The 22,715-nt window shown below is 42.4% G+C and overlaps 1 protein-coding gene across 1 annotated transcript; it reads left to right on the top strand.

Annotated features, from left to right (window-relative positions):
* Positions 1-1,106: 1,106 nt before the first annotated feature.
* CSUI_007628 (dynamin-related protein drpa) lies at positions 1,107-22,634 on the top strand. The gene is made up of 19 exons (XM_068067773.1): positions 1,107-2,491; positions 2,962-3,204; positions 4,054-4,383; positions 5,802-5,899; positions 6,710-6,841; positions 8,066-8,225; positions 9,054-9,227; positions 10,192-10,283; positions 10,965-11,030; positions 11,704-11,815; positions 12,552-12,704; positions 13,352-13,814; positions 14,629-14,732; positions 15,381-15,690; positions 17,164-17,240; positions 18,021-18,154; positions 18,898-19,001; positions 19,961-20,033; positions 20,768-22,634. Exons 2-19 carry the CDS (start codon positions 2,992-2,994, stop codon positions 20,823-20,825), a joined length of 2,853 nt encoding a protein of 950 aa, XP_067920251.1. The 5' UTR covers positions 1,107-2,491; positions 2,962-2,991; the 3' UTR covers positions 20,826-22,634.
* The last annotated feature ends 81 nt before the right edge of the window (positions 22,635-22,715 follow it).

Genomic DNA, 22,715 nt, shown 5'->3' with positions numbered 1-22,715 from the left:
TTTGGCTGATTCCCAGCCGGTACCGCCAGTCGTCACACTTGAAAAGAAAAATGGCAGCTGACTCGTGTGCAGAGTACCCGTTCTCACTAGGGGTACCGTAGACATTCTGCACATGTCCTGACTAGTGTGAGGCTGCTGGCTCGACTAGACAGTCAGCTGGGTGACCTTGTAGGCTGTGAGCTAACGTTCGCCCACTAGGGTAGTGAAACCTCCCGTCGAGGAGGTGTTCCGCTCTTAAGAATTGACAGCAGAGATACAGTCGACCGGTCAGGCCTCTAACGCGTAAAAACAAAGGACTTCCGTACCGCTCGGTCGGAAGCGAGGAAAGGAACTGTGCTGGAACGAGAAAAGGTAAAAGCCAGCAAAACACGAGCGCGCGAACCAGCAACTCTTAACTCGATTACAGTCTAGGAAGCACGAACTTGGTTTCTTCCACAAAAACGGAGAAAACGTCGCCGACTTGCTGGGCCACTATATCGCAAGCCGTTGATCACGACAAACTCGTCTCCACGCGCCCGTCGGGCTCCAAGACAACACTTTCCGTAACAAGGGTATCACTCCTTATTGTCCCGCTCTCGTAAGGGGTAAACACAGTTAGTAGAATGAAAGAATTCTGTTTCCTTAACTCTTCTCTTAATCTGCGAAATCTCCACTTCTGCGCACTTGATTTCTCGGGGCGCCGGTTCCTTCCTGTTTCCTGATCTCGGCTCCTGCGGTAGCGGCTGATTGACCTAGCCGCTGACTCGATGATGCGGCTAGGCCTCCGCACTTTCTCAATAGAAACCTAGCTAACCGCATTATTGTAGCAGCTTTTGTCTTCATACGGTTCGGCGAGAATCACCGATGCTAGCTGTTGCTTTCAGTTCGTGCCTCTTGTCGCGAAGCGGCAGGACTAGTGAGTCCTGACACATATTGTCCCATCTACATTTGTCTGGCGACAGATCTTGCAGATTTGCTTACAAGAATGTCCGAAGTACGGAACTCACCTTATAGATTGTAAAGCATATAACCAAAGGAGACAAGCGTATCTAGCTTCCGGACAATATAGACAGAACATCTGGTACCGCACTTTTCCGGTGTCTTCATTTCTTTCCTATTTGAGTCTTCAGCCGTAGTCTATGTGTAATGCATCGGCTCTCATTTCACCTTCGCTCCAGCAGATCATTCTCTCCTTCATCTTGCGCCTTGAATACGGAGGAAACAAATTCAAGAAGCTTTTTGGTTGAAAGTAATTGAGACTTCTAAGTGTCTGTGTGCCGTCTACCTGTCTAGCAAGCTGTCGAGTAATATGTCTCTCAGTCTGCCACTCACTCGGTCTGTATATCTTTCTGTGGACAGAACTATACGTGTCAAGTGGGAGAAGAGTGTCTAACAGTTTGTAGTGGGGCAAACTCCCTATTTCGCTCACACAGGGGTACAGAAGTATTCTTTCATTCTTTCCTCGAGGTGTACGTACAGCCGAGACGGCAGGAGTGAACGTATCGCCCAAGACGGCCTGTGAATGACTGCATGCACATGCTTGTCCTGAATGGGTTGAATCTCTTCGGTACTTTTTCCAACTTCTTCTTGTTTCTTCTTCTTCTCTGCACCTCCCCCGTCTCCTGACAACGCGGAAGAGACAGGACTTCTTGTAGAAACTTCTCTCCTCTTCTATTTCTCCAACCCTGGCAGGAAGCATGAAGCAACACGGTCAAAGACTCGACTGTGTATGCTCTTGCCGCAGTTTGTCTTCATAGGTTTCTCATGAGCACTCGTTCTTGTGAAATTGAAGGCCAGGGCTAGCTCCTCAGGTCTTAGATTCTTTCTTCTCTTTCTTTATCTCCTTTCTCCTTGGCTTTGCCTCTGCCTCTGGCGAGACACAATCACAGTCGACGCTTTACACTGTGTTGTCTTTCACTTCTCTTGGAGATTCCTTTGCCGTTTCAAACGCCCGGCCTTTCAACTTAGATTCTCTCTTAACAAGAACTTTTCTCCTATTATCCTATGGATGTCTACTGCCCTGTCTTTTCTCATTCAGCTCTGTGCGGAGTAACTCCTTTGGAAAGCTCTCTTATCGGTCCCGTATTGTCACCCCGGCTGCTCGGTTTTTCTTTCTCTTTCTCTTAGTTAGGGTGTATGTACAACCGAATATCAGTATGGTCCAACACGTCCGTTCAAGGTGGGGTCTTCGGCATTGCCTTTTCCGCGTCATTACCTTCTTCACATATCTACCAGTATAATCTCCTTTTTCTTTCTTGCTCGTCCGGTACTTTCTTTCTTCCATTTCCTCTTCTTTTCCAAGTCTCTATTTTGTTTCTTTCTCTTTCTTGTCTACTGATTTCTCCCTATTCGCCCCGCGTTTTTATCTTCGCTTGTATCTACTGTCCGCACGGATGTAGCTTGCATGCAGACATGCAGACGTAGAGAAAGACCTTGACAGGGAAAAGAAATGAGATCTTCTCTGGAGATCCTAGAGAAACCTTTCTTCCTAAGCAACTTCATCTTTTAAGAAGTAAGGAGTGCATCTATACGACCTCTATCCAGAAAGAGAGACTAGCTGAATGATTGATGGACTTGGACTCTTCCTTTACTCCTCTCTCCTTAAATTCGATGTAAAACCTGAGTTCTTTCTGTTGTCTCCTTTCCTTCTTTCTTTCGACTCCTTAACAGAAAAGATCACTCCCTTCTAAACTTCTAAATTCATTTTCTTCTGTCTTCTTTTACCATTTTTCTATCTGTCTAAGATCACAAAAAGAATGAATGGATAGCTCTTCGTTCCTCCTCTCCGTTCTCTCTCTCTTTTCATCTCTAGATCCGTCTATGCCTCGTATACTCATACCACATCCTCTACACATCCATACGCATATATACATATACATAGGTATGCGTGTGTATATGTCTATAGCTATACATGTCCAGATGTCCATCATATACTCTCAGTAGAGATATTTTCTTCTTTTTCTCCTTTCTTTTCCTTGAAAGGACCTTCTTCCTCCTTTACACCCCTAGAAGATGGATGAGCTGATCTACGTGATAAATCGTCTCCAGGATGTCTTGCTATCGATTGGCGCGGGCCCAGCAGCTAGCTCGGTGATCGATCTACCTCAGATAGCGGTTGTGGGTGCACAGAGTGTAGGCAAGTCTTCTGTTCTCGAAGCCCTTGTTGGTCGCGATTTCCTTCCTCGTGGGATAGGCGTCGTCACGAGAAGACCTCTAATTCTCCAAGTAAGCTAACGCACGACATGGGAACGCTGTCTACCGAGCCTTGTTATCTATTCGGCAGGTTCCCTATGTCTGTATGCTGGAGATCTAGACACAGACACAAACAAAGAAAGAGGGAGAGTCTAGACGTGTTTTTATGGTCGGGCTGTGGGGGAGAAATCGATGAAGCATAGTCTCTTGGCACTGACCTCGCTGATGACTTATCTCTCGAATCTATCTATTGCCAAGCTATCTGTTTGTCTATGTTTCTTTATCTATCTATCTTTAATCTATTCAGAATCCGTCCTTCTCTCTTTTCTATCTTTCAGCTATCTATCTGTCTATCGTTGCTCTATCTTTCCTTAGTCTGTCTATCTATGTATTTCTTCTGTCCTGTGTGCTTGGAGATCTGTCTGGTTTCTTCCTGGCACATATATTTCTTTCTCATATGTAGTCTAAACATTCCTTTCTGCTTCTCTGTACGTATGTATCTATCTATCTATCTCATCTAACCAGCTGCATGCAGGGGGGGCCGGACGTGCTTCCACCCAGGGGGCGATCCTCCGTCTTCCCCCCATGTATGTACATCGTGACTATGTGTGATACACGTATATACATATATATGATTACGTGTGATGCAGTTAAGTATATATATATATCTTTTTTCGCATGGTCCTGTCTCCGACTATTCTCTTCTTCCTCTGCCTCTACATTCTTGTACAGCTATGTGTACCCTTCTATCATAACGCTCGGATTTCAAATGAAGGCTCGAGGCTTCTTCTTTCTAGATGTTTCATTTTTCTCTCTTCTCCTCTTTTTCTACTTCTCCTTTTTTCTTCTTTCCTTCTTTTGTCTTCTTCTTTCTCTTTCCAGCTTCGAAATCTGAAGTCCCAACCATCGCAGGGGTCGTCTTCATCACAGCAAGGAGGACAAGGGGGGGGAGGACAAGGGGATTCCTCTCCCCCCCCCCTGCCAGAAGAGTACGGTGAATTTCTTCATTGTCCGTCTCGTCGCTTTACTGAGTTCGACAAAATAAGAGAAGAAATTGAGAGAGAAACAGAGAGAGTCAGCGGCAAGCATAAGAACATCTCTGCCTCCCCCATTGTTTTGAAGATCTTCTCTCCTTATGTTATCGACTTAACTCTCGTCGATCTCCCTGGCATCACCAAAGTGCCTGTAGGAGATCAGCCTTCCGATATTGAAGTAAGTCAAAAGAAAGAGAAGAAGGGGGGTGAAAGAGAACAAGAAGAAGAAGGAAGGAGGGTGTGAGAAAGAAGAATAAGGCAGACAGAATTTGCTATCGGTGAGTTGACGAGGGAGGAGTTCAAGTACAACACACTTCATGCGTCTTAACTTTTCCGTGAGGGGGGATGATACCTATACAGTATCGAGATGGCTTGAACATACATAGAGCGATTACATTGTTGGGTTACATAAATAGGTAGATAGATGAACATATAGGTAGTTTAAAGATAGAAAGATTAAGGGGGGATAGATTAGAGACAGATAGGTAGAGAGAGGGGAGAAAGGTGTATAGATAGGTGGACTAAGGATAGATAGCTTAATAGATAGAAAGATAGATAAATGTGACCGAGGTAGGTAGGGGTGTATGATAGCGTGTTCGTAGTATAGATTTCCGTAATAGATACGACCAATAGAGAATGGCAAAGACATAGAAAGATCAGGAAATGAGCTCCTGTCATGGTACATCTGTGGAAGTCTCTTTATGTGTATGTGGCTATATGAACAACCCATTGTCAGTATGGGCTATTCACATGCTGTAGCCTCACACACACATACTACGCATGCAATAATCATCAGGCGCCCGAGTGTCAGAATGTTTCCTACGTGTAAAGTCGACATCTTTGTATATAGAAACAGCTTACATCATATGATTCCTCGTCCTCGTAAATGAATGTATACCTGCCCCCTGGCTTCGAAACCCTTCAGGACCTTAGCGTCTATATACTTTCGATATAGATAGGCTTTTTCCCTGTGTAAGTCGTCTATACTTTTCAAGAGCCCTCTCCCTGTCTCTATTCGTGGAAGAGCAGGTACACATGTCCAGTCAAGACAATCCTGCCCCTGTAAAGAACTCTCCTATCCTCGCTTGTCTAGAGGTGTACATCCATACAACGTTTCTGAAGACTCTTCTTAGATTCTTAGTATAAGAGCTCTTCCTTAGTTGGGAAGGTTCAAGAGAAAAACAACAGTTTCTCTGACAGGTAGAGTAGTAGAAGATTTCTTGGCGCCTACATAGATAAGATGTTTGGCAAAGAGGAGATGCTTCTCTCTCCTATCTGCTGCTGGAGGTGTATGTACACCCTATGGGAGGTTGTTCTAGAGGCTGATTCTCATTTTCAGGAAAAGAAGGAGGTCATGAACCGAACCCTCATACGTTTTCTTTGCTTCTTTTCTTCCCCCGATAAAGAAAAGGTGTAACTAAAAGCGTACAGAAATGTACAGTTGACTTGAGTGCTGGGTAAGATAGATCCATCCATCTATTAGTCGATACATACTGACCTTTTCTTCTGATTATCTTGAACTCCTTTCTTTCCTCGTTTCTGTTTGCTGTTGTGGTGTACATACACATACCCTGCATGCGCTTCTATGCTGTGCAGATGCAGATTCGACGTATCGTTTTTCAGTTCATAAGTAAACCGACGACCATCATTCTTGCAGTGACAGCTGCAAATACAGATATCGCCAACTCTGATAGGTAAGAAAGAAGAAAAGAAGACACGAAAGAAGAAGAACAAGTCTCTCTAACTTTTTCTCTTCCTTCATGCCCTTCCTTACTATCAGTTGTTACTCCTAGTCTCTCTTCCTTCTCTTTAAACGGCGTAAATTCATAGAGAATCTACATATATACATGTATCTACGTATATATATGTATCCATATATCGTTTCTTGCCTTTTTTCTTTCTCGGAATGATGAGAGAAGTAGATATAAAGGTTCTTTAGTCATCGAGATTAGAAAGGAAATGAAAGGAGAGCAGAGAAGGGAGACTCGGCGACTGTTGATCACAAGAAGACCCTATAGACGTCTCACCACCTACCACTTCAAAGGCGCCTAAGGTGGACGATGAATCTAGTAGAGCAGATATATTCATCTTCTTCTCTTCAATACATAGAGAAGGTTATCTGTCACCTTGCCTCTTCTTCGGTATGCCACAGAAGTGCATTCAACTTTATCTCATGGATACAGCTCAAGCCGGCTGTACGTACATACACTCCATACTCCTGTGTACCTGTATATCAAGAGATATAGATAGAGAGACGTCTGGTAGCTAAGTAGACAAATAGAGATCTACTTTCCTCTTTTTTTGATGCCTTCGACTACTTTTTCACTCATCTTCTCTCTCTCTTCTTTTCTGTCTTGCCCTTGTGATCATAAGAATTCATCCACAAGATGAAGAGAGATGTATGGTGTGGTTGTTTCTCCTCTTCGTTCATTCCTGGGTCTTGTCTTCTTCTGCCTTTTCTCTTTCTTATCTTTCTCTTCTGTTTTTCTTTTTCTCCCTGCTAGCTTGAAAATAGCAAGAGAAGTAGATCCAGAGGGTGTACGTACACTTGGTGTTGTGACCAAGGTAGATACACTTGAAGAAGGCACAGATTGTGCGGATCTCCTACGGAATAAAATCATTCCTCTTAAACGCGGGTAAGCGAGAGACAAAGAAAGGCCGATTGAGAAAGAAAGAAAGAAAGAAAGATTGAGAAGGAAAGAGAGAGAGAAAGAAAGAACAAAAGCGTGAAGAAACATGAAGAAGAAAAGAGGAAAAAGAAGAAGAAGAAGAAAAGAATAGAGAAGAGTAGGAAACCTTAGATGTCCAGGTTCTCTCTTTCTTCCTTTCTCCGACTTTCTCTCTTTGTCTCTGGTCGTCCTTAAACCTTGTATATCTTCCCGTGTTTTTCTGTAGCGAGTTGTCTTCTGTAAGTTTCTTCTAAAGGAAAAGAGACAATAACCCTAATCAGAAGAGCAAGAAGAAGCAGAAGAACGACGAGCACCACCACCGCGCTGTTGGAGTGAAGAATCGACTGTAAAAGCCACTCGGTTGAATCAAAGCTAGGAAAAGAGAAGAACACCATCCCACTTGCAAAAACTTTCTCTCACACTTTGACGTGTAGAGACTGCTCATCTTCCCCAGTAGTAGTAGTAGTAGCAATAGTAGTCCCCGTGGTCCTAGTAGTGGTCATTCTTCAAGTCCGGTGCTTATAGGCGTTCTACTGGCTAGCGTAGTCCCAGTATTAGTCTGATTCTCACAGCAAGGCATAAGCAAGAAAACGAGGTACTAGTGGCAGTAGTAGACATAGCAATAGTAGTCCCTATAGCCATCATAATAGTAGTAGTCGTAGTAGTAGTGGTCACAGCGGTAGCAGTAGTAGTCATAGTAGTATTAGTCTTCGTCGCAGCAGCAGTAGTAATAGTAGTGTTAGGAGCAATAGGAATATACAGACCAGCAGTAGTAGTAGTAGTTAACTTAGCTCTAGTGTTCATCATAGTATGAGAGAGGCAAGAAGTGTGACTACAAGAGTTGCACGAAAATAAAGACTAAAACTACGACTATTACTACTACTACTGCGGCTCCTACTAGTGGTAGTGATAGCAGTAGTACAAGTCTTTTTCCTGGTGCTAAAGGAGACTGAAGTCTCTTTCTTTCTTTCTCTTTGTTTTTCCAATCTTTCGTTCGTCACATAAGAAGAAGCAGATCTAGAATAACGGAAGATTCATTTACCTCCGTTGTCTCTCTCTTTCATGTCACCATCTATCATCTTCTTCTTCTTCCACTTTACATTCTTTTCGGCTCTTCTTCTCCTCTCTTCTTTCTTGTTTGTCTCTTTTTCCTCTTTACGGTCTTTGCCCTCTTTGTTTTGTGTGGTGTAGATACATAGGAGTGGTATGTCGAGGTCAGAGACATACAGCAGAAGGAACGACTATAAGAGAAGCACTGAAGGAAGAAGAGTCCTTCTTTCGAAATCATCCCGCATATAAGGCGATAGCTCACAAACAAGGAATCCCTTATCTAGCGAAATCTTTAAACCAGGTAGGACGACCAAACAAAGAACAGTTCTTCTAGTGGTGATGATAGAAGGGGAGTTAGAAAAGAAAGAAGAAAGAAGAAGCAAAAGGAGAAGAAGGAAAACGAGAAATCTGTCTCCTGTCGTAAGGAGAAAAGTGGTCTTTCTTGTATTTTGGTCATGTCTCTTTGCTCCAGTACTTTTCTCTTCGCTAGAGTAAGTGTGAGCTGTACATACACCAGAACCTCATCCTGTATCTTGTAATTCTTCTTGTATGCACGCGTAGAGAGATAAATAGATAAATGCGTATAGAAAAGAAGGCACCTGTCGATCTACTTGTCGATACCTCAAGAAACTTACTGTCGATATATAGGCAGATAGGTAGATACAAGCACATATACGTACGTGCGGTGTATGTAGACTGCAGCCATATGCAGAAGATTGAATACGTCACGCGGAGGTGCGTGTATGCTCTTGTGTATATTGTATCTATATACATGTCTATTATATATTTATATACTATATGTACATTCTACACACCTTGGACTAGGATGCGATTTGTGATGACATGGAAAGAAAGAAAGAAAGAAATCTCTGCTGGACTGTGTCACTTGTCCTGTGAGTTTTTCTTAGAGGAGTTTGCGTGAACGTGGATCTATCTATCTACCTGTCTATTTGTCTCTATCTCTCTCTATCTCTCTATCTATTCCTTCTCTCTCTACCTCTCTATCTATCTATCTGTAATCTATCTATCTCCAATCTATCCCTAATCTATCTTTTCTCTATTTGTGTATGTACATCAGGTGTTGTTTATGTTTGGGTTGTGTGTACTTTCGACTGCATGCAAATGCTAGATTTTGATGAATCATATACGAGAAGTCCTACCGGAGTTGAAATCTCGTATATCTCATCTCTTGCAAAAGACAGAGGCGGAGCTAGCCACATATGGAGATCCTCTCCTAGAAGCCAAGGCAAATCCAGGTGCTCTGCTACTCCATTTCTTTTCTCGGTTTGCTAGAAACTTCCAAGTAAGCTCAGTCAGACCGACCTACCAACGTACACATCGAACTCACTCTATAGATATACGCACATACATAGTCATCATACATACATATTCGTACACATACACGAACATACACATACACATCAATACGTACACCCATCTCTCTCTCTGTCGCTTTACATATATAGATAGACGTATATACATATGTATATATGTATAGATACAGCTCGACAGAGAGGTAACTAGCCTTTCGATGATCGCAGTTCTTTCGTGTGGAGAGATCTAGAGAAGAGAACGGAAAGAAGTTTTCTATAGATTTCTTTGTCTCTTCTTCTTCCTCTTCTTCTTAAACAAGTAGTTGTGAACTGCAACGTTCTCGCTCTCTGCTTAGTGCAGTGTCTTCACTTCACACTTTCCCAAAAACGTGTGTCTCTTCTAGAAATCTTCTCCTTCTCTCTCTCTCTCTTCAATTCTTTCTTCAGCCCAACCCGGGAGAGACTGGTCCTCAGTTCTCTTCTCTTCTTTCTTCATCTCTTTCTTCTGTTTTCTCTCTTTCTCCCTTCTGCAATCTTCTCTCTTTTTCTCGTTTTCCTGTCTGGAGTCGAAGTTCTTCATCCTTCTTTCTGTCTTATTGAATTAGACAGAGAAGAAAGAACATGCTTCTCCTGTCCTAACTCATCTGTGTGTTGTACCTCTATACATCCCCCAGACTATCTCGTCCGCGGTCCTTCTCGGTCTCTTCATTCACTTTAGATTCACTCCACTTCGAGTCCAGAAGAGAATGTAAAGAAAAGGGAGAGAGAGGAATCTTTCTTTCTTTGGCTCTCTGCTGTGCGTATGTATGTGTTTTTGTATTTTATGTCTGTATGAATAAGAAGAGAAAGGGAGAAAGAATTAGACGCAAGTTGCCTCATGTGTCTCGCTAGTGCATATCGATATAGAATAGATGTGTATAGAGTGTATATGTGTATGTGTGTCTGTATGTGTAGGATGCGATAGATGGGAAGCTTCAAGCTCAGCATTCTTCTGAACAGCTCATGGGAGGTGCCCGCATTAACTTCATCTTTCACGACTGGTATAGGTAAGTGACACATTCCTCTTCTCTCTTTCTTTCTCTGTTTCTTCACCTCGGGCATCTTTCTTTCTTTCTTAGCATTTTCTCCTCTCCTATCATGTTCTCTCTCTCTTATCGTGTTCTCTTTCTCTTTCCTTCGTCTTCCATGAACGTTGTCTCTCTGAACGGCCTTCTCCGTCTGCTTCTGCGTGTCGAGAGACGTAGGAGAGGTAGACAGATGGATAGGCTGGTCGATCCGTTTCTCCTGGGGTGACAAACTCGAAGAACAGAACGAGGAAGAAGAAAGAAAAAAGGAGTCGGTCCCAATAGAGTTTCACCGTCAATTTAGCTGTCTTTCTGTATTTAGATAGTTCTATATACAGGTGTGTCTGTATGCATGCGTCGCGTTTTGTGAAGGGACAAGGACGTGGCTAAGGGGCCTCATTCACCTTGTAGAAGAAGAGGCAAACGAAGAAGAAGCTGAAGAAGAATATGTCAAGCATTCTTTTCATCTTTTCTTCCTCTTCTTTCTTTCCTAATAGAGATATCTGGGATGAAGAAACTCAAGCTTGCCTGCCTGTACTCCTATTTATGGATCTTCATGATGTGCCTATGCTAACGCAAAGAGAGAAATTTCCACCTAAAACATAGATCTCTCTAGACAGACTCACGTATATCATCTCCTTCCTTTCTTTCTTTTCTTTAAAGCCGGGCGTTAGCAGAGTTTGATCCACTTGACGGTCTCTCTGATCATGAGATTCGGACAGCCATCCGGTAAGCAGAAGAAGAAAAAGAGAAAGATCAGAAGACAGAAAGAAAGAAACACATTTGGGAGAAAGATAAAGAAATCGAGAGAACTTTCTCTTCACACAGACATCGTAGGTATAGATAGATCTACGAATATGAAAGAAGACAGATAGTCTGCCTAGTCGTGGCCTTTTCCTTCATGTATGGATCAAGTAGATATAGATGTGTGTATGTGTCTCTGTAGTCTTTCTCCCTGCTTGTCTAGACATTCTGCCGCTGCGGCCTCTCCATACTTTAGCTTATAGAATACACCTCTTCTGCCCCACGGCAAGGCAAAGAAGAAGTAGGACATTTCTGTCTATGCTTTTCTCTTTCCTCTGTCTTTAGTCTTTCCATCTATGTAGTGCGTTTCTACACACATGTCTTTCTTCTTTCTTCAACTGTTCATTCAAAGCAAGAAAACACTTCTTTGGTCTTTCCCTTCCTCCTCGTCTTTTCTCTTTCTTCTTTTCTCCGCTTCTTTCCTCTTTCTTTTTCTTTTGTTTCTCTTCATCTTCTTCTTGTTCTTCCCCTTTCTTTTTCTTCTTCGTCACCATCTCCCTCTTTCCCTTCCCCTTCTTTCCTCTTCTTCTTGTTCTTCTCTTTCCTTCGTCTTGATTCGTGTTTTCTTTCTTTCTTTTTTCGTCGATTTCTTGTGTAGAAATGCGACGGGTCCCAAGGCGGCTTTGTTTGTGCCAGAGGGAGCCTTCGAGATTTTAGTGAAGAAACAGATTCAGCAACTCGAAATGCCCAGCCTACAATGTGTAGAACAGGTACGTTCTCTCTCTCATATATATATTTAGAGAGAGAGGTAGATATATATATGTAGATTCACAATACACAAGCGACTATCCTGCGCTCTTCATATCATCGTCGGCGTGGCTGTTTGAAGATCATCAGTGCGTTAGTCATACTCGTCATAATCCATCCTACTATGGACCTGAAGAGTGAGTGCCCATACAGTAGGACTACCACGACTACTCCTAGTACTACGTGTTTTTCTGCAGGGGTGCATTCCTTCTCAAAGCAGCGAAGTTTCATGAGACTTCTTTTTCTTTCTTCTCTTCATTCTCTGAGACCGATATCTCGAGGAAGTACATGGTCAAGAAATACAAACAAAGAAAGAGAGTGGCTTGCACTAGCTAAGAAGATGGTGATATAGCTCTTCCTCTTGTCTTTTTGATTCTCTTCGTACCCTCACTTGCCCCTTCCGTCGCATATATAAAATTATGCGCCTAGGTCTCTGTTTATCTAGATCTCTATGTATACGTCTATACACCTCTCTCTCTGTATATATGTATATGTATATATACTCATCTGTATCTGAATTCAGCTATCTGTATCTATATGTCTACATATAGATATACATATGGAGATAGAGGCGTCTCTGGGGGTGTCAGCTCTAGTTGTGCAGGCGTCCAGAGAGATGCATCGACATCTCTTCTCTGCACCATGCCTGTCTATCGATGAAAATTTTTTTTTTTCCTTGTTTTCTTTCTTTTTCTTGAGGTGTATGAAGAGCTTCAGAAGATAGTAGAGAAGTGCGAACTGCCAGAGATGTCCCGATTCGGCAACTTGCGAGATCGAGTGATGGACGTGGTGAGGGGAGTTTTAAGGAGGTGCCTCGCCCCTACTAACCAAATGATTCACAACATCATACAGGTACACAACACACACACAGATACAACTACCTCGGGCTTGTCAACGTACGTCCATATCTATCTATCTATCTATCTAAAATTTATCGATCTATTTCTCTATTTCTCTATCTATCTATCTACCTATATGCATATAAGTCTGTCTAAGTACATACTTCTCTATACACCCCCCTGTACACTAGGTGTGCTTGAGTGCATATGTATATGAATGTAGGTAGCTAGATAGGCATATATACGTCGAAAAGTATATGTACCTAGTGGATGTATTTATAGATGCATAGAGAGAGATATATAGGCAGACAGAAGGGTTGCCTATAGAGATGATGTGTCTTTCTTCTTCTTTTTGCCTCCCCTGTATGTATGTGATTTATCTACTTCTATGTTTCTTTTTGCTATTGTTGTATCTCAGTGTCTTTTCATGATGTCATCCATCTTCTCCTTCAGTCCTTCCGTTCCTCCCCCGTCTCGGTCTTTTTTTTTCTTCCTTGGTGCATGCATGCACAGTGGTACTTCTCTACTCTCCTATATATAGGCTCCCTCTCATCTTCTCGCCCCTCCTTCCTTAGAACTCTTTACGTCCATGTCTCTTCAGTCTTTCTTCAACTTTTGCTCTCTCCTTTCTTTCTTTCTTGTACTTCCCTTGTTGCTTAGATCGAGCTAGCTTATATCAATACAAATCACCCCGACTTTATGAACAACCGTTTCGGGGGGAGTGGAGCAGGAGGCGGATCCTCTTCTTCTTCTTATTTGCAAAATCACTATGGGGATGAAGCGGGGGGACACCGGGGGGCAGGAGGAGGCCTGAGTTATTCGAATCAATATCTCAGTAATTCGAGCCAACCATCTCGCTATAATAATAATAGTAGTCACCCCAGTAATGCGAATCGGCTTATAGTCGGGTCATCAAGAGAAAGCTCTCATCGGTCTGCATCAGCCTATTCAAGGCATTCCTCTGGGGGGAATCGTAGCAACCATCGAATACCTCCTTCTTTATTGTCTTTAGATGGAAATCTAAGCAACAGCAATTCTTCTTCTTCTTCAGGAGGAGGAGGAGGTCATCCCGCTACACCCCAGACCCATCCAGTTGTTGTCCCGCCTGCCTCTCCTCTTCTTTGTACGTTGTGCACATCTCTCTCTATCTTATTCGATCTCTCTCCAAACTATGGTGGGAGGGAGTTGACATTTCTTGATCTCTCGCCTGGGGATGGATGCATGCAAAGTCACCATTTTAGAGCGGGGGGCATGCACGCACGCATGCGGGTCTAATCCCTATGACATCAACGTTTTCTTCTGAAGTTGTGGCGAGAGAAAGCGAACGTGCGCTTGACATCTTTCCGTGTGATGCTTTCTGGAGTAAAGAATCGAATCCATCTTTCTTTCTCTCTCTTCCTTCGTCTTTGCAATAGACTTGGCTGTAGTGAGAAGTCCGATATATTTGAATGCATGTAGATGTACATTTCCGGGGACTCAGGCTCTATTCTTATTATTTAGAGAAGACATGTGAAGATGTTCGAACATTCATGTATATCTCGTTCATGCACTTCGATCATCTCTTCTTGCCTGTCTATTCTTCAGCTTCATATAGACAGAATAGAATTTTTCTCCATTTCGGCTGCTCATACTCTCTCTGCTCTCCCTTTTGTTAGCGTCCCCGTTCATAATGTCTTGTCCACTCTTCTTCTTTTTCCCCTCAAGTCTCTGGAGCTGTCTTCGTGACTATCTCTCTGTGTATCTATCTTTTTCTTTCTCTCTCCTTTCTCTCATTCTTTCTTTACACCGACCCTCCTTGCAGGTACATATAGACCTTGTTCTTTGAGATCTATCTCTCGTTTCAACATAGAAAGACGCGGGAGACATGTCTCTTCTGTCTCTTCCCATCCTCGTTACTCTTTCTTTTTAAGTGTCTTCACGTGCATGCATGCATGCAGCGACGCCTTCTCCTCTCCCTCCTCAAGCTCAACAAATCGCCGCAGCAGCGGTAGCTGCCAATCACCATCATAGAGCAACTTCGGACGCCGACCAGCAACAGGGAGTAGGTTACGAATACATACATATCTCTCTCTTCATATGTACATATAGATATATCTGTTTTAGGTATATATACATATATATATGCGTATGGATAGGGTAGGTATGTGGATAGAGCGAGATACATCTCTTTACGTACGTACCTACCGTATACATACGCATGGTGTGTGGGTGTGCGACAAAGGTCAAGTGAATGTGGATATGTTACAGATACATTCCTGTAGGCGTGAGAAACAAAGAGAAAGTATACGAGAGGCATGAGGATGTCTATCTATCTATATGTCCCCAATCCGAATAGATGTCCCTAGTCTGTCTATCTATCTACCTGTATTCTATTTGTCTATTTGTCTACCTTCGATCAATCAATCTCTCTCTCTTCAGTGTATGTAACTGTCTATCTACTTTAACGTATCTATCTATCTACCTATTTGTCTATCTCCTTTTTACTTTGTCTGTCTGTCTTTAATCTTTCTCCAATCTATCGCATCTTACCCATCAATCCGAGCTTCAACCTACTTTTCTCTTGCCTCTTCCTCTTCTTCCCTTGTTTTCACCTCACTCTCTTCTAACACTAGTGAAGTCATTCTTTGAAACCTTCTCTTTTTCTTTCTTTTCTTCTCCTTCTTTCTCTCCGCTTTTTCCGCATGCATAGACCGGGGGAGGCGGAGGAGTGTTACAGCAGCATGGAGGTTTCTTTTCTTTTCTTAAGAGTGCTCGTCCAGGCTCTTCTTCTTCTTCCTCTTCTTCAAGTTCGACAGCAGCAGCAGGGGGGGCTAGTAATAATAGCGCTAGCACTAGTAGTAGTCGTCCTCCTGCTAGTCACAATGTGTCTCCAGGCATGTCTTCTCGCCCTTCGCCGGGGTCTCCGCGATCATCTTCTGCGGATGACAGCTCAAGACAACCATCATCGACTTCTCCTCTCTATCCTCAGCCTCGTAGTCATACCTTAGATTATTCAGATGGTTAGTGCGCGCATCCATCCCCGTCTCTGTGTATACCTGCATGTGTCTGTAGAGGGTATAAGAGAAGTCCCAGGTGTCTCCTCAGGTACATATACCTCTGTGGCATGTACATATACATGGATATATGCCATACGTGTGTATATGTATGTACTATTCGTAGGTACACATTTATGTAGATATGCCCTACGTATTTCTACATACGTATCCCTACCTTTACGGGTTGCTATGGATGTTCTTGTATGTTTGCATGTAGCTGACGTGTGAGACGAGAAGGAGAGAAGAAAGTAGGGAGATGTGGAGAGGAACAGCTTTAGCTGTCGAGGAGATGTTAGCGCATGCCACGTGTAGACATACGCTGCACATATTATCAGAGGATATACATATATACATACGTGTATATGGATACTGTATGTAATTGTATACCGTATATGTTACTTGTACGTACAGACGTATAGGTAAGCCTATTTGTAGCGTTAAAGAAGGGGACGCATGCATGGAAAGTCTGTGGTGTTGTCTCATGAGACTTCTTTTTTTTTTCTTCGTTCGATGAGAGAGAAAGCGTAGGAAATTCAAGAGAGATAGAGGTTTCCTTAAGGGCAGGAGTTGTCGATACATCTTCTGAACATACGCGGAAGTGCAGTGTAACAGTCAGCTTCCAGTCTATACACAGCCTTGTAGGTACACCGACTGTATCTGATTGTATAGACGTACCCATGTGATCATGGCCTTTGAAAGAGGAGGGATGTATATAGATACGTATCTATATACATCTAATTGCATGCAGCTACCTTTCTTCATGTGCATATAACTACATTTCTTGCACGTGGTCTTTTTCTTCCTGGTCTTTTCTTTTCTCCTTCCATACGTGCTCTAAGGCTTCACCGGTTACGTAGCTTTTCAGATCTTCCACAGTTTCATACATACATATTCACATGTAGGACGTGTCTGTATGTATACATACATGCACGGTCTACATACATACACGGTCTACTCCCACTGTAAGACGGCTCTTTTGATCGTCGGTCTGAAAAGCCTTGTGTAGATACCTAGAACCAACAAGTGTTTCGCCGTCTCCAAGTGTCGAGAGACGCGTCTGAGCACTGGCTTGCATAATGATCGACCTACGGAGCTATCTATTTCTTCTACGATGACTAGCAGTTGTATTCACGTATGTACGTATATATATATATATATATATGTATGTTTTGTGTTTGGTTCATGCGAATACATAGGCCTTCCACAGGGTCCTTCACCTAGGTGGTTAACTAGCTAGCTAGCTATCTAGCTAGGTGATGAGTTGCCTACACAGTCTGTGTGTACAGACGCTGTCTTTGTCTGTACTCCATCCATGACAGGAGGAAGGAGCAAATCCTACTTATATCGACCTCCGCTTTCTGTTTCTTTTCTTTTTTTTTCCTTCTCTTATTCTTTCTTTCTTATTCTTTCTTTCCTTACTCTTCGCTGTTGTCGCAGAGAGTCATCATCTTGGCCGTTCTTCTCTTCGTTCTTCCTTTGGTGGGACTAGTGGTGGCACCTACGAGAAGTTCAGGGTACGTCGACTGTATGTACACCTCGGAGCCTATTATCAGAAGAGAGACAAGGGGACCCGGACCGAAGGAAGAATTGAAAACGCAAAGATAAAGAAGGCGTTCTTCCATCTTAGTATTGTCATCGAGGTCGTCTCTGTCTATGTATCTATCTGTCTATCTATCCTTCTTCAGTCTACCGATCTATCTTTCTGTCACGAGTCCGTCGTGCATCTAGACAGCCTATTCACTATGAAGTATATGAAAGTCGTAGTGTGACAAGAAGAATTTTGGTCCACTCCCAAAACTCCACCGCCTTCTCTGTTGTCTACATCGATGAGAAACACTATGCATAAAAAACGTTTAAAAGAATATCGTAGCGTAGGTTATAAAGACGTTGTATATCGGCATAGATACCTATATAGATCTTTCTGTGTATAGACACATATGTGTGTATCTATTCGTCTATAGCTGGAGGAAGGGGGTGCCTACGGATGTCTACATTATGGTGATAAGATAGGTATCTAACAGTCTCTATACCAGAACGAGTGAACCTCCTTCAAAATATAGATAAATAGATTACAGATAGATAAATAGATATTCAATAACTGTACACGTATCTATCTGTATGTTTGTGTGTGTCCCTTTCTCTGTGGTTTCATGTATGTGTAGTGATGATGAGATAGATAGATAGATTAAAGATAGATAGATAGATAGATCGACAGCATATCTTCTGTGAGTACATGACTCTTTTCCGTATTCTTCTGTTTCTTTTGTCTCTATATGTATGTGTTTTCTGTATAGGGAGGTGGGGGAGTAGGGATAAGGTTACCTCAAGTTCCTTCTATTGTCGCTCCATCTGAAGTCCCATCTGAGAGAGAGCAGATAGAGACTGACCTCATCAAAAGTCTGATTTGGTCTTACTTCCAAATCGTCAGGTAATGAGAATCCCTCTAACTAATAGCTGTAACTACTGCTGTGAGTGATATGAACTAAAATAAACGCGAATACACATGTCATATGATCTGCTCAAACCAGTCCACCTGGAATAGATATACAATCCATAGCTAAGATCATAGATCACATCTCTGTTTCACTACTTCCTTAGATAGACACACCCAGACATGTATAGAGAGATAGAAACAGAAGAAGAAGAGAGATACATAGAGACGTATGAATGTATGTGTACAGAGATGTCTCTTCACAGTTCTTATTAAGCTATGTGTACATGTATCTAGATACATATAGTGAGGTATGGACCTAGTGGTTTCGTGGTAGGTATAAGTGTTATATCTGCCTAAATGTATGCACGTTCTCGATGGCGAGTAGATAGATAGATCGATAGATAGATAGATAGGTAGATATGCTTGAAGAAGGTCTATCCAACGAGGTTTTTACGTGTCGTACTTCCATCAGGAAGAGTGTCACTTCTCGAATGACTTTTTGTATAGCAACTTCGCAGAGAGAGAGAGAGAGACGAAGGGAGAGTGTTTTTATCGCATATAATCAAGAGAGAGAACTAGGACGATGGATTCAGTCTCTATTTCCCTGGTGATTTGTCGTGCCCCCTTCCCCCCCCCCGGGCCATTGCTATTCGTCATCCTTCCTCCTCTCTAGCCTTTCTTTGAGGTGTATGTACACCTGGTGATTTTTGTGTGTGAATTTGGAAACCAAACGACAGGAAGAATGTCGCTGATGCAGTGCCTAAGTCGATCATGTACTTCATGGTGAATACAGCTAAAGATGTTCTACAACGTGAGCTCGTCGCCCAGCTCTACCGTGAAGGTAAGGAATCAATCCATTGACTCTCTTCTTTCCTAGCATACCTATTCTCCGTCATATCATTCTTCTTTGTCTCTGTCTAGATCGGATCTTGTATCTTCTATGTGGACAGAGAGGTAGATACTTAGATATACATATATGGATTCATGAAAATCTGTATGGATCTACAGAGAGAGAGAGAGATACACCAAGGTATGTATGTAGTAAGAGGTATATGTAAACTGCCAGGTGTGTGTATAGAATGAAGGAATGAGACTGTCCATCCAGTGCGAGTTGGCTCTCTCTGCAACATTCTAGAGAAGTGAAAGTAGAGGGAGAAGAAGATAAAGAAACAGTTCAAGAAGAGGTGCGAATGTAAGTAAAGAAGTTGACGGTAAGCTCAGTGAAAACATTCGTTCTTTCTTTCTCTATTTACCTCTTTATGTGCGGGGTTGTCTACACGTATAGATCTATCTATATACGATTGATATGAATGAGGTTTGCTCTATGTACAGCTTCTCCGTCAGTCAGAAGGAATGAAGAGACAGATAGATTGATGATAGCTAGACAGATAGATTACAGATAGGTTGGCGATTGGTCGATAGATTAAGGATAGATAGATAGATAGATATGAGAAAGTCTGAAGATCATGGCAGTGACTTCCCTACCCCCCCGTACCTGTGAATACGAAGGAGTGCATGCGGGTGATCTGTCTCTCTCTTTCTCTCTCTCCTTCTATTCTTTCTTCTATGCTATCTTTCTTCTCTGTTTCAAACACCGCAAGGCTGCCTATGTTTCTTCTTCGTTTTCGCCTTCGCCTTGTTCGGACTTCTTCCGAAAGAAGACTAGAAGATCGAATGCTTCAGACACGAAGAAGAAAGACATGTCATGTGGGCACAAGCTTTTTTCATGTTCTCTTTTCGCCTGCCATTTCTTTCTTTCTTTCGTTCTTTCTACATGTTTGTGTCTTCCTTCTCTTTTAGAGCTCTTCAGTGATCTGATGAGGGAGGCCGATGATATATGTGAAAGAAGATCTCAATGTAAACAACTACTCAGGTAACCTCTCCTCTTAGTCTTCTTCTTCTCCTACAGATTAGCGACAGACAGACACCTAGACAAAGACCACAACATCTGAACTCTTGTCTATCTATCAATCATATAGGGGAGTCTATGTCTATGGCTTCTACTCCCAGGACGGCAATGAGATCCCATGGGTCTCCATGCCTATATTATCTATATGTGTATCTGGTCTTATCTCTGTGCATCTGATTCTATGTATAGTTCCCAAGTATGATGTAGAGAGTGCTTTGCTTTACAGTCCCAGTACTAGTCAAAGCTATAGGAGGTTGACGTCTCTTCTGTTCGTACCTCCTTCTCTTCACTTCTCTCCTCTCTTTCCTCGTCTTGATCGAAGACAGAGACAAAGCTTTCTGTGTATGCGTGAATGACTATCATCTTTCCTTCCAGTTGTTCTCTCTATGCTCTTGTCTAGTAAGGAGAGGAAGGGCACCGGTGAGGTCTCTTATTCAAGCGTTTCTTCGTCCCCTTCTTCCTCTTTCAGTTGGAGGTGTTAGATATGTCTGTCAGGTCGACCCATCTTCAGCCTGGCTATTTGTCTTTCTCACTCTCTCTTTTCTCTCTCTCTTTCCCGTGCACTAAGACTGTCCGTTTGACTTTCTCCTTTCTCTCTCTTTCTCCTGCTTCCTGAGAATCCTCATCATTCGCACCTTCTTCTTCTTCTCCCTTCTTGTCTTGTTCTTCTTCTTTTCTTGGTCTTTGATTTCTGCTAGATCTTTGAGAGGCGCGTCAGACATTCTAGCTCAGATACGAGATTTCAACTTCGACTAGAAAAGAAGAAGAAAAGAGGAAAAAGAGAAGAAGAAGAAGAAGAGAAAGAAAAGAGAGAGGGGAGAAAGATAGATGAGAAGAAAGAGAGAGAGAGAATTCTCCATGCTGTCTTTCCTTCTTTGGTTTACTGTGCCTTTCCTTTTGATTCCCATATCTACCAATCGATCATTTCAATCACTGCTAGGATCTTTCTCTCTTTCTTTCTCTAGGTTGATAGCATCGAGATTCTTTTATTTTTCTCTCTCTTTCTCTTCTTCTTTTAGACGTCGTCGTTTTGCTTCATGCCTTTGTATGAATGGCTCCCTCTCTCTCTTTCTCTCTCTGTATGTCTCTCTCTCTGGCGCTGAACCTCTATCTTTATCTTTTCGAAAGGCCTGTTCAAACAAAGACGGAGAGTGCTCCTCTTCTTCCTTTACTACTGAAGGGGGAGGAGAGAAGAAGCCAAAAGAGGAAACAGAAAGAGAGAGAGAGAGAGAAGGAAAGTGTTTATGTATGTGTGGGGCGTCTTGGCTTTTCTTTCTTTCTCTCTCTCTCTTTCGCTTTTTCATGAATGAAGAACTCACTGTATCTTTACCTATGCAAAAGAAAGAATGAAGAAGACATTCTTTATCAAGTGTATTCTCTCTTTTTCAAACTGACTCTCTTCTCCTTAGAGAAAGAGAGAGAGAGAGAGATCACAATCAATGAAGGTCTCTACACGATGAGGCTTCACAACTTCTGCTTGCTTCAATCTTATCAAGAAAGAAAAAGACTCTTCGCTCATTCCTTTCCTTCACGGGAAGGGCAAGTCTCTCGTATCAATACAAAATACCTACATATATACTGGTGTGCTTAAGTCCGTATGTACGTCTATATATATGTACGTCTTTTGGTATACATGCATGTGTATACAGCTCTAGGTGTAGACATATCGAGTATGATGTACGGGTGCGATTGATTGAAGATGGACGTGTTAAGAAGGAGAAGGAGAAGAAGCAGAAGGTTTGTTATAGGGTGTTTCTCTGAGGGTGCTCTCTTATGAATGAAAAGGTGAAGATGAAGAGGTAGAAGATCATTTACCTTCTTTTTCTTCATCTTTCCTTCTGTTTCTTTCTTTCTAGTGTAGTCGAGGAAAATTTTAAAGACTTTTCTCAATCAAGAAGTAACGAACTCGATCTCTCTCCTTTTCTTATATCTATGTAAGCATGCACTCCTTTCTTTCTTCTTATTGAATAGAATTCTTACAACCCTAGCTAACTTTCTTTCCTTCTTTCTCTCATTTTTCTCCTTTCTTTCTTATATCTCCTTTTTCTCTCTTTCCTTCATTCTTCTTTCCTTCATTCTTCTTTCCTTCTTATATCTCCCTTTTTTTCTCTCTTTTCTTTCCTTTATTCCTCTTTCTTTCTTATCTCTCTTTTTTCTTTCTTTCTTTGGTTCTCCTCCCGCTCCGTCGCTGACGTCCAGCGCCGACACGTTTGGGGGAGACACACACAGAGGAATGAATTTTCTTCTCTCGGCCATCCATCATCGTTACTAGGGAGAGACAGAGAGAGTGGTCTATCGTCTCCACTTGAAAACAGAAGAAGAGAGGAGCAAAAGACGAAGTGAAAGAGAGAGACAGAGAGAAGAATGTAATCAACAAAGAAAGATAAAAGAACCTTCTCTTGAAGGACGTCGTCGTGGTCATGCGGAGCAGTATGAGGAGTCGTAGTAGTAGTAGTCATAGTTCACAATAGTAGTAGTAGTAGTCATAATGACGGTAGCTTTAGTAGTGGTAGTACCAGAAGTAATAGTAGTTACGGTCACAGGACTCGTAGTAGTAGTCACGGTAGTAGTAGTAGTAGTCGAAGTAGTAGAAGTAGTAGTAGTGACTACTACTAGCACGACTACTACTACTGCTACGAGGATGTT

The sequence above is a fragment of the Cystoisospora suis genome (genome assembly GCF_002600585.1).
Source record: "Cystoisospora suis strain Wien I chromosome Unknown contig_4083, whole genome shotgun sequence".
Classification (NCBI taxonomy): domain Eukaryota; phylum Apicomplexa; class Conoidasida; order Eucoccidiorida; family Sarcocystidae; genus Cystoisospora; species Cystoisospora suis.
Note: the sequence above shows the minus strand (reverse complement) of the source record. Positions and strands in the feature narration are given on the sequence as shown.

Excerpts from the sequence above, each read along its gene's own strand:
- CSUI_007628 (XM_068067773.1), top strand. The coding sequence starts at position 2,992 with ATGGATGAGCTGATCTACGTGATAAATCGTCTCCAGGATGTCTTGCTA. Across the intron at positions 11,816-12,551 it reads GCCTACAATGTGTAGAACAG|GTGTATGAAGAGCTTCAGAA; the intron begins GTACGTTCTCTC and ends CTTTTTCTTGAG. Across the intron at positions 17,241-18,020 it reads GCACCTACGAGAAGTTCAGG|GGAGGTGGGGGAGTAGGGAT; the intron begins GTACGTCGACTG and ends TTTTCTGTATAG.